Here is an 18409-nt window from a genome sequence, read left to right as displayed (position 1 = left end):
TGTGTGTGTGTGTGTGTGTGTGTGTGTGTGTGTGTGTGTGTGTGTGTGTGTGTGTGTGTGTGTGTGTGTGTGTGTTTATATGTTTATATAGTCTACTTTAGTCAGCGATAGCCTTGCATTGGCACAGCTGATAATGTGCAAGCTCAAGGAAGTTTTATTTTTTGGTCCTCACTTCTTGACTGGCAATTGGCTATGGGTGCATATTTCTCTTCACCAATGTTTTATCTAAGAGAAAGATTGCTGAACTTGAACCTATACAGCTTGGTACCACCAGCATCATTGCAGATATTGCTTTTAGAATGCAAAGAGCAGGAACTGATACCACGAGCTATGTCAACAGACTTAACATGTTCTGCCAATCCACTGTCCTGAACTTTTTTTTTTTCTTTTTAAAAATCAATCCTTAAGCGGATGAAAAGCTATGTTGACCTCAATGAAATTTGAACTCAGATCAGAGTTATAAGACAATCTACTCCACACCAACAACTCAGCCAAATAGTTAAGATTATAATTAAAAAAAATTTCTAGGAAGTGGTATTGTTCATGACTTGGAGTATCAGCAGCAGGCTGACTTCTACAGTAAAATAAATAAGTCAATAGTCTTAACAGCAGTTAGTTGGCATAAGTCAACTAGGTCAATTTCCTTTCAGCAGCTAGTTTGACATCTTGTCAAATAAATAGGTCATTGCCACATTCTAGTAGCAAGTTAGTTGACATCTGTTACTTAGTCTCAATGCCCTTGACCTTCAGTATCAGTAGGTTCATACCTACACGAAAAATATGGGCAGGAAGTGAACCCTGGAGGTTTGAAGTTTTGAAGGGAGAATGACCGGGACAAGAGCAGAACCTGGGAGAGCAGTTGGGTCATATTTGGAGTAATAAGGAGCAAAGACTGATGTACTGTGAGACTGGAAGAGGGTTGTACAGCTATTTAGTTATAAGGGGACAGGGCAGTGAAACAGAACTGCAAGCTATTGGTCATTGCATGTTGGTGAGTGAATTGTTGTCTAACGCTCAAATGGCCTCCCTTCAGATGTGATCTAGAATTTGTTTGTGGCTGTACTGTCGAAGCATATGCAAAATTCTAGAATCATTGAGGTTAAGTACAAAACTATATGAAGGCAACAGTGCAAAGCTTAGGAGGGGATGGAAAGAGAAAACCCTCATAAAATCTCCACTTTTGAGAGAGAAACTGAAGTTTCGTGCACAATTTTTTTTTTTAAATTGAACATTGTCAAGTATGGTGTCAATCAAACATTGAACTCAAATATTTATTATAAACAGATTAACAGATATCAAATAAGGTTTCTAGTCTAACAATGGACTGCTTAGTAGACTTCTGACTGAACACACAACACAGAGTATATGATAATATAGTCCAGTTTTCATAACAATTAACCATGTAACCCACCTTTTTTTTTTTGTTTTTAATCCAAGCTGGGGCGAGTTGAGTTTTCAACACAAAATCCTTCCTCAGTTAAAAACGGCTATGTTTGCTTTGGAGAAAAAATTCAGCGCTCATTTCATTAACCATGAGATTGGTATTGAAAAATCCTGCACCTTAAAATGATATTGTCACTGTCATGCGACTGAAAAATGGGTCTTTAGACTTCATTCTCGTGTTGCATTTTCAGCAATAGAATCTTAAAATCTATAAATCCCCACCAGACTATATTTAATCCTTGTTTGTTTAATGTTAGAATATAAAGGTTTTACAATTGCAGAAACTAAAATGCCATAGCCAAGTTTAGTTCTGACACTCGCCCTCTTCCTAGCTAGTCCTAAGATATTTTCTCTGGAAAAGTATTTCCAGACAATGGGTAGAAGATATATCTTGGTTATTGTTAAGTAATTAGAATTAGTAGAATAACATTAAGAAAAAGTTAAACAGAAAGTAAGAATGAAAAATAAAGCAGTTCAATTTCAAACGCTGAAATTGTTGTGAATTTCTGTGCTACATGCATCCAAAAATCACCCCAGGTTGAGTTTTTGTTTAATTTAATTTTTTTTTAGTTTCCTTAAAAAGCAACTGATTAGCAGCACTTAAAATGAAGTGCAACAATACTGGTAAACAGACTGGAAGAATTTCCTCTTGAAAAGCTAATGGAATATTGCTTCAATGTCCATTTTTCCATGCTTGCATGGGTTAGTTAGAATTCGTTAAGGTAGATTTTCTATGAGCAAATTGCCCTTCCTGTTGCCAACCCCCGACTGCTTCCCAAAAGTTAATATTTTCTTGGTTGGACATGTTTTCATGGAAGACTGGAAATAAATGATACTGCTTGTATGAAAATGATACTCAAAACTATCAAAGGGTGTCAAACTGAGACACATACGACGGGCTTCTTTCAGTTTCTGTCAACCAAATCCGTTCACAAGGATTTGGTTGGTTGGAAGACATAGGATGTTGCTTGCCCAAGGTGCCATACAGGGGGACTGAACCTGAAACCACGTGGATGGGAATTGAACTTCATACCCACACAGTCATGATGCACTTACTCTTTTACTTGTTTCAGTCATTTGACTGCGGCCATGCTGGAGCACCACCTTTAGTCGACCCCAGGACTTATTCTTTGTAAGCCTAGTACTTACTCTATCGGTCTCTTTTGCCAAACCACTAAGTTACGGGGACAGACACACCAGCATCGGTTGTCAAGCGATGTTGGGGGAGACAAACACAGACACACAAACATACACACACATATATATATACATACATATATACAACAGGCTTCTTTCAGTTTCTGTCTACCAAATCCACTCACGAGGCTTTGGTCAGCCTGAGGCTATAGTAGAAGACACTTGCCCAAGGTGTCACGCAGTGGGACTGAACCCAGAACCATGTGGTTGGTAAGCAAGTTACTTACCACACAGCCACTCCTGCGCCTAAAGTTTTATAAACTAAACGTCTCCCAACTAACATTTGTTCAGAATCCTACTGTTGCCTCTCGTAATCAGACATGACTAACATTTTTCAGAACAATTAATTGAGACTAACTAACCTCAGAAGAAATTAATAAATCACAGCAATAGATTTAAGTTGAGGTTTGAACTGGCTAGTAAGAGGTGGGTGAAAGAAACGAAGCAGTGAAATGCATCCAGTCCCAAAGCACACACAGCATTGTCATTCTTAGTCATATTGACTCGCTTCCAGGAAGTGAAATGATAAAAATATCAACTGTTCTTGATAAGAGCAATTGGTGTTCAAAGTAGGAAAATAGCTATAAAAACCAGCTGTGAAAACATTGGGTCTGTGAAAACATTTGCTTGGAACGGCAAAAGAACTAAACGTTTGCACAGATAATTGAAATTAATAAGTTACCGACCAGAACCAGTATAGATATAAAAACTGGTTGAATGATAATTTCAGCCCCTGCCCCCCTCCTTCTCCAGCCACCACTCAAAGAAAGGAGAATGAAAGGATTAAGAAAACTGAATTTGTTATTTTTGAAAGCAAAGTACTTGTTCCTGGGTGACTTATTATACAAACAATACATCAGAACTTTGATAAATGATGATGACAGGAACCTTAAAGTAAATAACAAAAAAAAAAAAGGAAAAAAAACTAAATTTCAATTTGCAGAAGGTGCCATCTTGTTTAACAGTTCAATGATGGGCAACCAGCTGTAGAAATATTTGCAAATTTGATGATTTACATTGTTGAGAGCAAACAATCCCGCCCATAAAAGTCAAGAGCATTTTCACCAAAATACACTGATTTTAAATGTGTTCCAGTAATGTTTCTATGAAGCCTTCATCTTAACTAATATCTCAAGGGTGTGTGTGTGTGTGTGTGTGATATATAAAATCATTATCATATTAAAAGTCACTTTCCTATACTTGTATGGGTCTGATCAAGTTTATTTAGGAAGATTTTCTGCAACCAGATGCTCTCCCTGTTGCCAACTCTCACCTGTTTCCAAGCAAGGTAATATTTTCCCCCCGTCCCATGATGTGATTCTGCAGAATATTGGAAAGGAACGATTCATTTTTCAACAATTGCATGATATCAAGATATGGAGGCACGAACATATACACACCAACACAAAATTAGTTTCTCCCAGTTTCCATCTGTCGAATCCATTCATAAGGCTTTGGTTGACCAGAGTCCAACACATAGTAAAACACATTTACCCAGGGTATCGGACAATGGGACTGAACTCAAAATTATACGGTTGGGAAGCAAACTCCTAAACAACAAAGCCACTCCTCTCTTATATACATACATATTTCATGTCTGTTCCACATGCCACTATAGACTTGTTTGGATGGGGTGTTATTTGAAGAGGGATTTTGCTGTCTCACATACTTGTCTACAACTCCTTACCTGTTTTTAATATTCCAGAGGACTTCAAAAATGCAGGGTGACAAAGCACATTAACAATATCACTGCATGACTTCTGTTGACAAGTGCAGAATAGCAATACACACACACTCTAGGCTTCCTGCAGTTTTATATCTTACTAAATTCTGCCACAAGGAATTGATTGGTTCTGACTATACTACAAAACAAGTTCAGATAACCACGCAGTCACATTTGCACATATACAAGTGCACGCACACACAGAAGCTGAAATTGTCTAAATATTTCAGGCAGCACCAAATTCTGACAAAAATATGAGTGTTCAATTGCCAAAATTTAATGGCTATTGAATCTAAAGACATTCCTCAAAGGACAAGAGGTGGGGAAATTCATATTCAAAAATCAATAAGCTAAATAAAGCAAGAATTTGTTTACTAGCCACTTTCAATTGGATAAACAAGTTGCGTAACCCCAGGCCAGCTATTAGGTGCAAGGCACAAATCAATTAAGCAACTATTCAAGTGGAGAAAATTAAAAAAAAAACTATAAAAATGTCACAAGAAACCTCCTCTTAAAAGCCATATTTGGAATCATAATGGAACCAAATTGTAAGGAAAAATAAAAAAAAAAGACCCCCAAAGAACTTACCTTTACTTTGTCCCGCATTGATCCTTTCCCTCGTACCATGATTTTACAGCCTGTGTATTGTTCAAGTTCTTTAGCAGTCATCCCTCGTGGGCCCAATATTCGTCCAACAAAATTAAACTGAAACATTAAAAAGCACAATTAAAAACAGCAACAAACAATGAGGTTGAATGGCAACTTTTTGAGGTTTAAACCCTTAAACATTCAGATTTCTCTGTCAAATGAAATGTCTATTTATTCACATTGATATGAATTAGTCGTGCATTACTTTGTAGCTTTGAGATTTCAGTGATGTGATTATTTATAGAATATTGTAGGGCAAATGTGAGAGGCCAGATCCAACTAGTCTGAAGATAACATTATTTTGGATGGATATGGCCGCTTTAAATGCTTAAGGGTTAACAACTGGATAAACAAGTTGCATAACCCCAGGCTAGATATATGACTTGGTGCAAGGCACAAATCAAGTAAACAACTATTCAAGTGGAGTAGAACAAGAAAAAATAAAAATAAAACTATAAAAATGTCACAAAGAAACCCTCATAAAGAGGCATATTTGGAATCAAATAAAGGAACCATATAATAAGCCCCTGCCAAAAAAACCCTGGCCATATCAATATCCTATCTTTTGTGTTCAGACCAGCCAGAACTGGCCTCTCATGCCTACCCTACAATGTTATTCTAATTCTAAACAATCACATTTTTGAAATCTTGAAGCTGCAAGATAATGCATGATCAGCCCATATTTTGGGCCATATCCGGCCCAAAATATTTTACTTGCCTTTGTTCAAACTGGCCAGATCTGGCCTCTCACACCTATACTACAATGTCATTTTAAAAGTAAACAATCACATCAAACTCTTGAAGCTAAGGGATAACGCACAATAAATCCAAAACAATGTGAATAAATAAGCATTACATTTGACAGTCATCTGAACACTAAAAGGTTTATTCAAAACAATGGTAGAGAAGCATTACATTCGATAAAGTAATCTGAATGCTAAAGGGTTTAAGATGTTACATTAAAATGATAGGTGATCAGCAGTCAGTATATAAATCAATCTGTGATGGTCTGTCTTGGGCTTCTGGGACAACAGGCATTGCTCCCCTTGCTCTAATTTTTTGGTCTGATACCCACTGGAAGGTTGCCAAATTCAGCCTTTTTGGAAAATAATCCAGATTTTGAGATTTAGTGATGTAAAATAACTGCACTCATTAATCGGGTCTAATGTGGCAAGCTGGCAGAATGATTAAAGCAGGTTGTGGGGAGGTTGTGAGTTCAAATCCTGCCAAAGTCAGCTTCACCTTTTGTTCCTCCAGGGCCGACAAAATAAATTACAAGTGGCAGGGGTCAATGTAATTGACCAACTCCCACCTCCCCATTGCTAGCTAGCATTCTGCCTAAATAACAAATAATTTAAAAAACCAGGTGTTTGAAACAATATTTCTTAAACTAAGGGAAAGTTTAAATTTTAAAATAATTAACACTAAAAACAGATAGCTTTTATATCCCAGACCTATGTACAGATTTCAGACAATTTGGTGACAAACGAGTTAAGTTCATCCAACTGCAGAAGCTTGACTGGTTTTTACTTTGACAGTATGAGAACCATCCAGCTACAAGAGGAACTACTTCAGATAACCAAAATTTTGGAGAAAAACTCCACCTATCCTCTATCTATTCTAGTAGACCATTTGACACCCATTTTCCATGGTGACAAGAGTTGGACAGTTCGACAGAAGCTGACAAGCTGCAGGACTGTGCCAAGCTCCAATGTTAGCTTGGCATAGTTTCTGCAACTGGAATGCTCTTTCCTAACACCAACCAATTCACAGCATGTACTGTGTATGTGCGCACGTGCATATGCCAACAGCTTGAGTGAGGTTACCAAGTAATTTGTCACACAGAAAAAGGGAAAAGCTCACTCAACTGAATGAAGGGTGTCGAGGAGGAGGAGGAGGAGGAAGCTACAGAGTGCAAGGAAATGGTTTATCACTTTTTGCTTTGTTTTGGAATAAAATCCCTGTGATAAAAAAATGTACCTGTAGAAGCATTTAACACATTTTACAGGCTTTAAAATGGCTAAATTGTTAGAAATGATGCCAAAGGAATTTATGGAGCGATTTCAAAAGTAATTTTAGAGAGTGGAGGAAGGTAATAACATCCTCCAAGACTAAAGAATTCTTATCTCTAATGGGAAACATGACCGACACTTAATCCTCGTTTTCATGACATTTCAAATACTCTGGTAATTTGCATTCACCAAATACAAAGCTTGGTAAGTAATTCTAGTCAAAGGATCCTAGACAAAAGCAAGATGTAGGAAATGCCAAAAATATAAAGAATTTACTTTCCATTTGAAGGGAATACATAGAATGACTTCTACTTGTCCTGGATTTCTGTATGTACCCTGAATTGAAACCACACCAAGGTCAACTTTGCTTTTTACTCTTTTAAGGGCCAATAAATAAAACAACCAATTAAGTAACCCCTAATAAAGTACCCAAACAGTTTTGACTGTGGCCATGCTGGAGCACCGCCCTTAGTTGAGCAAATCGACCCCGGCACTTATTCTTTGTCAGCCTAGTACTCATTCTATTGCTTTCTTTTGCCGAACCGCTAAGTGACGGGGACATAAACACACCAGCATCGGTTGTCAAGCAATGCTAAGGGAACAAATACAGACAAACATACATATATATACGACCGTCTTCTTTTCAGTTTCTGTCTACCAAATCCACTCACAAGGCTTTGGTTGGCCTGAGGCTATTGTAGAAGACACTTGCCCAAGATGCCACGCAGTGGGACTGAACCCGGAACCATGTGGTTGGTAAGCAAGCTACTTACCACACAGCCACTCCTGCATCTATGAAAACCTTATCTCAGGACCATCAGTGCAAAAACTAGCAGACCATTGTACTCTAAAGACAATCATTCGGACAGATATTTTCTTATTTGAAGAGCAAGATGCTTGACTACCTGTTTACATGGTTATTAGTTCAAACATCAGTATTGCTCACTTCTGAGAGAGATAGAGAAAGAGAGGAACAGTAGGAGAGAGAGAGAGAGAGAGAGAGAGAGAGAGAGAGAAAAAGAGAGAGAAAGAGAGAGAAAGAGAGAGAAAGAGAGAGAGAGAGAGAAGCAGGCAATAAATAAATACTCCACCACTGTGTTTTCAATAGCAGGAAGGGATCAAAGCTAAAAAGATAGCCATCTCCATCAGTACTGAATAATGTGCATTTTCACTAAATTCATACTGACATTTTTGATATCAACATTTTTGCCTCTTGTTCTACAGCGCAATCCTTTTTTTTTTTTGAAGTGACCTAAATTAAACCTCTTTCAAAATTCCCTGTCAAATTTATGTTCTTGAACCAGCTTAATAATGACAGAAAAATTGTTTTACTAAATATATTTTCAAAAATTAAAGCATTTCAGTAGAAATAGAGTAACGAAAGGGTTAACTAATAGGAACCACTTTTCTAAGCAGCCTGCTATCCATTCCAAAAAGGATTTTAAAAAATCAAAAAAAAATCGTGAATTGACAACCATATAAGGTCATTGCCAAGTTATGAAGTTCTGGGAATTTTGTTTGTTATCTTAGATTGGGAAGAAGCTATGATAGAGTCGAGATAAGAGCAATACGACATTACCCATAATGCAGTGCATGTAGTGGAGAAAAGGAGGTTAAGACAGTGGAGGTAGGAAAAAATATGCACTAAACTAAATGGATTTCTGTTCAGGTGGGGGAGGAGGCAGGGTTATGGCATCAGGACATTTCTGTGTATAAGGATCTAATTCCTCAACCCTTTCGCATACACATTGTCAGAAGTAATGCTTATTTATTCAGATTGTTTTGAAGGAACCATGCATTATTTTGTAGCTTTGAGATTTTTGAAGAGATAAATTCATTTTTAGAATGATATTGTAGGGTTAGTTTAAGAGGCCAGATCTACTCATTTTGAAACCCTAAAACAGGAATATTTTGACCGGATATGGCCAGTTTAAATGCTAAAGGGCTAATTAATCCCCAATGATCTTATTAACCTGACAGTATACAAAACATTTTAGAAGGACACTCCGAGAATACAAATAACTTTTCAAAGTTCATACATTTTTAACCCTTTAACACTCAGATTACTGTCAAATGTAACGATTATTTATTCATTTTAATTTGAATTAATCATGCATCATCTTGCAGCTTTGAGATTTTCACAAAATTGCTTATTTTTAGGACATTGCAGGGTAGGTGTGAGAGGCCAGATCTGGTCAGTTTGAACATAACAGGTAGAATATTTAGGCCAGATATATATGGCTGGTTTAAATGCTAAAGGGTTAATAACACAAAACTTCTTTATACACATCACATTGCCTGAGACAATCAAATGTCAATTGAAAGTCTATCAGCTCACTATGCAACCATATGGTTCTGGGGATTCAGTCTCGTAGTCAGGCATCTTGGGGTGTCTTCAATTAGTACCCTAAGCCAACTGATGCCTTATGAGTGAATTAGGTAGATGGAAACTCTGTAGAAGCCTGTTGCATATATGTGTGTGTCTATATGAGGGTGTACTGGAATATTCCTGGTTTTGGGTAAAAAATACAGGAGGATCAGTTAAGATTTTATTGAATATAGTTCCCTCGCAGATTCATACACTTATTGCAGCGGTCCTTCAATTTTTCTAAGCTCTGTAAAAGAACTTGGAAGGCTGGACCTCCAACCAGACCTTTTGTGATTTCCCTAAAAACCAGGAACTTTTCAGCACCCCCTTGTATATTACCGTTACCCCACCCACCATTGTTTGACAACCAGTGTTGACTTGTTTACATCCCTGTAAAAGTGGTTTGCATTAATTTGAGAATACTGGTTATATTGTGTGTACACACACACATACACTTTGTGAGTCGAAACAGACACGTGTCAGGGTGTACCAAACAACTGGGTCATGAGTTCATTTCTGCTACTGGCATTTCACATATCACATACATACACATGATAGGCATGGGCTGTGAAGTCAAGTTTGTTTCTCAATGTGGTTTGGGTTCAGTCCCACTGCATGGCACCTTGGCTATTATAGTTCTAGACCAACTAAAGACTTGACTGGATTTGGTAAACTGAAGCTGAAAAAAATCCCATTGTATGTATGTGTGCGTTTTCCTCCTCGTCTTGCTCTACAACTGGTATTGTTCATTCCCAACCTTTCATGAAAACAGGTCAGGACTGGCAAAAGAAAGGATCCCCAGCTATAAAAAAGAAAATCTGCCTCAGCGAGTTCCATCTAACTCATGCAGACATGTATGACTGCCACTATGGAGTTTAGAGCTCCACACAGAGCATTATCAACCACTGCTTGCAGCAATGTGCTGCAGCTGCTACTTAGCAGGATTACCAATTACAATATACAGAGCAAATGTTGGGAAAAGCATGATAAACACAAGATGCAAATAACTAAATGGTAAAATGCAAAAATATTTATATCTAGTGTTTATCATGCTTTTTCTTATGTGTGTGTGTGGGGGGTTCCATCTCATACAGTTTCTACTGTAGTAAAGGGCAGACTAATGTTTTGTGAATGAAATTTAGTCAATGAAAACTATATGGAAGGCCATCTAACATTAAGTGTAGGATTTAATTATACTTGCAGAAGGTCGGAGAATGATCTCAAATATGAGCAGGCACAATTGAAAAGGCTATCAAATTTAGGATTTGTTTTGAATATAAAACATTTCCCCTCTTCTCGATTTACCGTTCTACCAGTTTTGCTGTTTTAATCCAATGGATATGTATATCCTTTAGCTCTATGGCTTTGGGTTCACCAATACCCAATGAGTAAAATTTAGCTGAAACTGTATGGAAGCCAGTTGTGCAAATGTGTGTGTTGGCTGTCCGTGTGCTTATCCTTTGAGACTGCCTAAGCTGCAGTGATATTTATGCCCCACACCATAGTTGTTTGACAAGCAAATGACCATTGGAATAAAGCTGCTATACTTGGAAACAAGGTTGGTATCTGTGGGGTGGGGGGGAAAAAAGGCAGAGGCATGGCTGTGTGGTTAAGAAGCTTGCTTCTCAACTATGTGATCTCCGGTTCAGTTCCATAGTGTAGTACCTTAGGTTGGTCTTCTACTATAGCGCTGAGCTAATCAGAGCCTTATAAGTGGATATGGCAGATGGAAATGGAAAGAAGCTTGTGTATGTGTGAGTGGGTATCCGTCTTGACTGTATGTGATGGTTGTAAATGAGCATCATACAAGTAAGGGTTTGTTTTTTTCCCCCCAGTCTTCCAAGAAAAACTATGGGAAAGTACTACCTTACTTGGAAAACAGGTTAGAATTGGTGACAGGAAAAGTGTCAAGCTGTAGAAAATCTGCCTCAACAAATTCTATTGTCTGGCCCATGAAAGCATGGAAAAGTGGACATTAAATGATATCTATAACAAAGATATAACCAAGCAGAAATAAGGGGTATAATACTTACATCAGGGTGTTCTTTGACAGGTACATAAAGTTTCTGTGATAATGTGACTGCTTGACCATCTGATGCAGGTAAGGGTAAAGATTCCCTGCTGTTTCCTTTGTGATGGAACAATGAGGAGCGTATCCGTGCTATCTCTGCAGAAGATAAAAAAAAGAAATAATAAGCAAACAGAAAAATAGAAAGACATGGAAAATAAAATAAAACAAAAGATATCAAAAAAAAAAAACAAAAAAAAACCAATCCTATAGGAAATAGATAAAAAAAATGAACAGCAGCAATCAAATCTAAATACACTGATAAATGCCTTAACAAGTGCCATTATGAATGTGCGCGTTTATTTTATACACACAGACTCACATTATATATATATATATATATATATATATATAAGAGACAAACATATATAAAATAGTATAAATTGAGAGCTAATAGAGAACTAATTTGATCAGTTAAGAGAGAACGGTGACATTCAAACAGAAGAGAATAACCTTTACAGGGGCATGAAATGGAGAGAAGTTAACTGGCGGTTGTTGGCAAACAACTTGTCAGAATAGGGCACGAGCCATGCGAAAATTACTGTCATTACAAGTTAAATGGTAGACAATTATCACACACACACACACACACACACACACAGAGGATTCAAAAAAGCAAAGACAAAAAAAAAAGATGGTGTGTGTGCACACACGCGTGCCTATGATATACAACATTAAAATCCAATGAGGAAACCTCTATGTGGTTGTTTTGACCAGCTAGAAAAAGCAACCAAATTGCTCTGAAATCACACTGTACTGTCTATAAGATAAGAGGAAAGGGGCATTAGGTAAAACGTAGATTTATTGCCTTTAAAATAGGCAGGATGGTCACAATTCTAAAACACTTGATCATAGATCTGCTTCATCAGGATTGACCTATGGTTAAACTACAATGCTGGGCTTGGCTAACTTTTAATGTTTGACACAAGAACAACTTTTAATACCATCATATGTTACTGTTGATTTATTTATACCATTCTATTAATAATATGTAATCTATGGAGAGCTAAGGAGTGGTGTTAACAGCATAAATCTACAGATCCATAATTCAGCGACTGTATGGCACCAAACCACAGCTTTTGAGTTGATCTAAACAAGAGTAAAAATTAGGAAAATGGAAACTGTGCAAAAATCCTGTCAGACTGTACAGGTTTCAAAAAACTGGTCTTAGACATTGTGTTATTCCACCAGTTCTGCTGGATGGATTAAGTTTATCCCTTTAGCATTTAAACTAGCCATATCCAGCCTCTTACACTTACCCTGCAACATCATTCTGACAAAGTAATCTGAATGCTAAAGGGTCAAGAGTACTAGTACGTAGAATACTCAGCCACTTAAAATTAAATTTAATGAACAGGTAGCCCAGTCCATCAGACAATTGGGATATTCATTCAAGTCTGATGAAAGGTCCATTTGCTTTGGTAAAAATCAGCTGAACAATTAAGCAGCTCGTGTAGGGGGAAAATCTCCAGATTACAGAGATGGTTTACAGAGAAGTTTTGCAGGACACTCACTCTGCAAAGTTCTCATCCAATTGCATTTGAAAGAAGGAAACCCTTCAGTCCTGCACGTGAAGCCTCAGAGAAAGCCATCAGATAGCTCTGGATTAACCCATATATACCCTTGGTTGCATTTTCACAATGCAAAACCTGCTCCTACTTGTTTGGATATGAACTCGCTGGGAAGCATCTGACTGAGCATAAGAAATGTCCAGTAGGCAGTCGACACCCATAGCGAACAGCTGCATACTGTCCTTCTCCTCCAGATTGTGAAAGCTTACCATAAACGTTTAATCTAAATACAGTGAAATTTTAGGACTTTTTTTTTTTTTTTATGGGAATATATAGGTTAAGAGGGTTGCATCATGAAATGTTGTTGGTGGGATGCAAAGACCCTCTGCAAAAGCATTTCAAATGAAACTACATTTTTGTGGTGCACTCCCAACCACATGGTTCCAGGTTCAGTCCCACTGCATGATACCTTGGATAAGCATCTTCTGCTATAGCCTTAGGCTAAGCAGAGCTTAATGAATGGATTTGGTAGACAGTAACTAAAAGAAGCCTGTTTGTGTCCCACTACTGCTTGACAACTTGTGTTCCAGTGTTAGTTTGTTTATGTCCTTGTAACTTAACAGGTCAGCAAAGACTGACAGAATAACTCCCAGACTTAAAAATCAAGTAATGGGGTTAATTTCTTTGACTAAACCCTTCAAGGTGGTGCCCCAGTGCGGTTGCAGTCCAATGACTGAAACAAGTAAAAAGTAAAAGATAAAAAGATCATGTGTGATTGCAGAACCATGCTATATGAAACCGTAAGAGAAAAGTGGCTAAATGGATAAGGTAATTAAATCACCAGCTTGTGAACAAAAGTTCAAATCATAGAATGTGTTTAGTGTGAGGTCAACACTAGTTGAACAGTCTATGATTAAAGTTGTTCCAGCCATGATCACCACCACCGCTATGTGGCATATCCAGGGTTGTATTTTGTGTACCTTTCCTTTGTTAAAATAGAGGATTGAGAGGATAACTTAGCAGTTATTTTTAAGAGGTCGAATGACAGCTGAGCAGAGGAATTTATATATTTTCTAGCATGCCAAAACTAAGGAAATCACAGTTTGTCAAGTACTTTGACAAAGCTCCCTTATCTACAGTTTGCAGTCTCCAGAGGAAGAAGAGTGTTCAAGCTACAGTTAGAGAGCTACTACCTGAGCTGTGTTGTATGAAAAGCAATTCAAACAGCAAAGCCTATGACATTCTCACTATCAATATTCCAAACAAATTAGATATGAAAATGCTTTCTAAACCTTGAAAGACAAAGGGTTTCAACTCAACTTTGAATGAGATTAAGTAGACAAGAATCAAAGAAAACAGTGTGCATTCCCAAATGAATAAGTGACCAGAGACATATAGAGTTAAATCTAACACTGTACATTGAAACAACAATCTCGGTAGATTAGAATTGAAGACTTAATTGAATTGACAGTTAAACATTAATAAAAGCAGGATGGCTAATGGATGATCTAAGAAATTTATTGTTGTACTATAAACTTGACAAATTGGCAGTTAAGCTAAGGTGCCACAGCATCTCAGTTGAAATACACAATTATATTTGCTACTCATAAAGACAATACTTTCATCTAATAAAGACCCGTTTATCATTAGCGGTGATATCAACAAGAAAACTTCAATACACCTTACCAGAATATTTAGACAATGCTATCTGGTTACCAGGCAGTGAATTTGTCTTAAAGTACAGAGCCAAAAGCATAGATTGTATGTTGTTCACAAGACTTAGATAACAGCGTCACATCACAAATTCTGAGCATTTTGAGAATGACAGCTCCTCAATATAAATGAATATTTGCTATAGGTTTCAAATGTTACTCACCCTATTACTCATTTTGAAGCTAAAAAAGACACTGAAACAGATACAACCAGAATCTCTGCCTATTTACAAATGAACTAACTAATAGCAACCCATTTTTTTTTTCTCTTTTCTACTACTTTGCTATATATATAAATGTGTGTGTGTTCTACCATTTACCTTCTGAATTAACGAGTGCTGTCAAGAAAGAAAACAAAAAATTAAAATTCTAACCTAAGCTGTCAATTTCTGAAAAATGACTTCTATAAAGTGTTTAACTTTGCTGCCATCTAAAACTCAATGCATGCAATCTGCAAACTATAAAACTATCTTCCATTCCTCTCTCATTTCCCATAAAAACAATGCTTCTTTTAGTATCTCAGACATAGATAGAGAGTGAAGTGTCAAACTTCAGTATGTAGAAATCATTTAAATTTCAATAGAAGGGAGAAAATGTAGAAAGCAGCACGTCTGTCATACAGCATGAAATGGAAATGGCTAAAACTTATGTAGTCACATTTTGTGTGTCTTAAACTTGAGAGTGTATGAGAAGAGGCTTCTCAGAAAGGTCTGGACAGTGAAAGATCAGGTACACTGGACAGCAGAAATCAGAGGTATTTACAATTCTGCAAGTGACCTCATGAAATTACTCATTTTCTGGGAGAAAGTAAATCAGCTGAGAAGATTCCCAACTGGATCTGGTCAAAGTGGAATGGAAGTAGATTTCCAGAGGCCACAATTCACCCTACAGGCCAACTACCATCTTAGACTGATCTGGTTACAATATTCAAGGTATTGTGGCTCCAGGAGGGCTGCAATGCAGACAAGCACAGGAAAGTAGCAGAGGGATACCCAGGAGTCATGGTCCCCTTAGAGCAGGGGTTCTCAACTGGGACCCCCATGCAACAATAGTAAATTGGGGATTCACAATAGTATTTGAAAGGCCCCTGAATAAGTTTTGCTTTAGATACGTTTCTATAAAACTAGTTTTTAAACACTGAATGGCTATGGGGGTCCACCAGAATACAACAGTAATCAAAGGGGTCCATAGACAAATGGTTGAGAACCCCTGCCTTAGAGTGTAAGAAGGGTCAAAACTTGCACGAAGACCTTCAATTGTTCAGCTCTCCCTAGAGATTTTATTTTAACTTCCATCTTGGCATGAGAATTTAAGTGTTTAATACTTAACAGAACACAACCAGATCACTTTATAATTAAAACCAGCAAGGTGGGTTCCAAAATTACAGACTTCATAAAGTACTTAAACTTTTGCTTGGCAACCACCTTGTGGGTTTTTTTTTTTTTTTCTAATTATCAAATCTTTTATCTTTGCTTTAAAGAAAAAAGAAAAAGAATAAAATAGATGAATGAACAGTTTTTATCTATTACATCCACTTCTATTTTAAATATATCTAATCAAACAAAACACCCCCCACTACAGAAATAGAACAAACACAAAGTAAAGATTTTATTGGCTTATTTGGTAATATAGTTTAAAAAACTAAATTATATTACTCGCCACACAATAATAACCAGCTTAACCCAACTGCCTAGCATGCTGTGTTGGTTAAATTAATCCAAAGCAATGTAACTTTACAATTATATGGTGGTGTTCTAATTAATTGTGTAGAACAAAGTATTTCTTTCAATTTAACAATGCCCATAAGAGACAAAATATAATGTAATGAAACAGAATCCAACTCCATTAGTACATAGCTTTGTATTTTTGTATTTAAAATAAGTATAAACCCTGCAGTAATATGGTGACATTAATAGCATATTCTAAGCAAATTATCCTTAAGATAACTTATTACTCAAATTTAACTTTTGGACTGTTTTAATATATTTTCATTGCCGAGGCAAGATAAATACAAAAAAAGTATAAATGCAATGTTTTTCTCTCTTTTATCATTAAGAAATTGCTTATGAAGAAGAAAATAGAAACATTGTCTAAATTATTGATTAAAGAGAAACAAAATATGCAACAAGAAGTAATGCTTATTATTGCTACATCAATATTGGCTGTTCCATTGGAGTGAGTGTCACTACTGTTTTTAACTCCAAGAGGTGCCTCCTCCAGCTGGCAATCAATGCAATCTGCACCGGACGGGATCACCAGACCATATAGTTTTGGGCTATTTGTGTCCATTGTCAGTGGTGAACACCCGTCTGCTAGAGGTAACAACAATTCGCTCCAGCTTGCTTGATATATAGAAAACCAAGCAACAATTCGTCACTGATCATGCAACAAGCAAAGTAGCTAGTTAGAAAAATCTCTCTAAGAGATGAAAGTAGTAACTATATTGAGAAGTAATGTTTATCACCACATCAATATGGTGGTTCCATAGGATGGGGTTAAAAATGGTAGTGACACCGATTCCTACAGAACAGCCATATTGATGTGGCAATAAGCATTACTTCTTAGTATAGGTTTCCTAACTAGCTACTTTGCTTGTTAAAAACCTGCCACATTCGATATAAACACATTGATGTGGATTCAACCATCTACAGACATTTTACAAACCCTTTGCCTGTCCTGTGTTTGATACACGGGACATATTTCCCTGGTATCCATGTTTCATATAAGATATGCACATTCTTAATTTTTTTTTTTCCAACTACCAAAGTAACTTAGAACTTATGAAAAGAAAGCTTTATAGTGCTCAGAACGTAATGGAACAAGGACTAACACAAGTCTGAAAACAAGCATGAATATTTAAGAAAGAAACTTGTGTATATGCTTTGCCTAGGCAAAAAGTCTTGGTGAGATCTTCATTGCCCACAATGTCTAACCAACAATTTCATTTAACTGTGCAGGTGGAGTAGAAGTATTTTTGCTACTGGAATGTTGATAATTACATGATGGCTGAGGGGGGATTTTTACAAAGCTTACTTCACAGTCGCATAGTTCTAGGTTTGATGCTTCTGCATGGCACATTGGGTTGGGTTAAGTGCCTGCCATTATGGCACTCAGATGACTAGTTAGTAACTAGATTGGGATTTTGTGGTCAGAAACCAAGTTGCATACATATGTTTATCATCATCACCACTACCATTGTTTTAATGTCTGCTTTTCCATGTTTGCATGGGTAGGATGCAGTTTATTACGGCAGATTTTCTATGGCCAAACGTCCTTCCTGTTGCTAACTATTACCTGTGTCTAAGTAAGGTAATATTTCCTCATGGCCAAACAAGTTTTTGCATATCAGAAATGACTGACATCCATTTATAAGAAGCACGAGTCAAGACCATACGCACAAATGGATTTCATGCAGTTTCTACCTACTGAGGCCACTCAAAATTTTGGTCAGCTTAGAGCTATAAAAGAAAATACTTGCTAAATGTGCCATACAGTGGGACTGAACCTGAAACCACAAGGGTTGGGAAGCAAACTGAAAGAAGCTGACTACATGCAGGTTCAGGGGTTTGCTCGACTCCTAAATGAGAGTCACCGTCACCCAAGCGGTGTTCCTCGTTTCCAATCTTCCCTGAAAACATGCCTGGCCCCTGAGAAATACTACCTTACTTCGAATCAAGTGAGGGTTGGCAACAGGAAGGCAGTCTGGGTGTAGAAGCGCGGGGGGGGG

At 37.2% G+C, this 18409-nt stretch overlaps 1 protein-coding gene across 12 annotated transcripts in view; it reads right to left on the bottom strand.

Moving 5' to 3' along the window:
- The window catches only part of LOC106884116 (KH domain-containing RNA-binding protein qki.L), a 77342-nt gene that overhangs the window by 24628 nt on the left and 34305 nt on the right, over nucleotides 1-18409 (bottom strand). For all 12 annotated transcript variants that reach the window (XM_014911997.2, XM_014935685.2, XM_052974749.1 and 9 more), the window contains exons 2-3: nucleotides 11425-11558; nucleotides 4952-5068 (exon numbers count right to left, since the gene is read on the bottom strand). In XM_014911997.2, the coding sequence (XP_014767483.1) occupies nucleotides 4952-5068; nucleotides 11425-11558 (251 nt within the window). The remainder of the gene's footprint in view (nucleotides 1-4951; nucleotides 5069-11424; nucleotides 11559-18409) is intronic.

This window comes from Octopus bimaculoides, chromosome 19, assembly GCF_001194135.2.
Source record: "Octopus bimaculoides isolate UCB-OBI-ISO-001 chromosome 19, ASM119413v2, whole genome shotgun sequence".
Taxonomy (NCBI): domain Eukaryota; kingdom Metazoa; phylum Mollusca; class Cephalopoda; order Octopoda; family Octopodidae; genus Octopus; species Octopus bimaculoides.
This window is presented reverse-complemented; position numbering and strand designations above follow the sequence as displayed.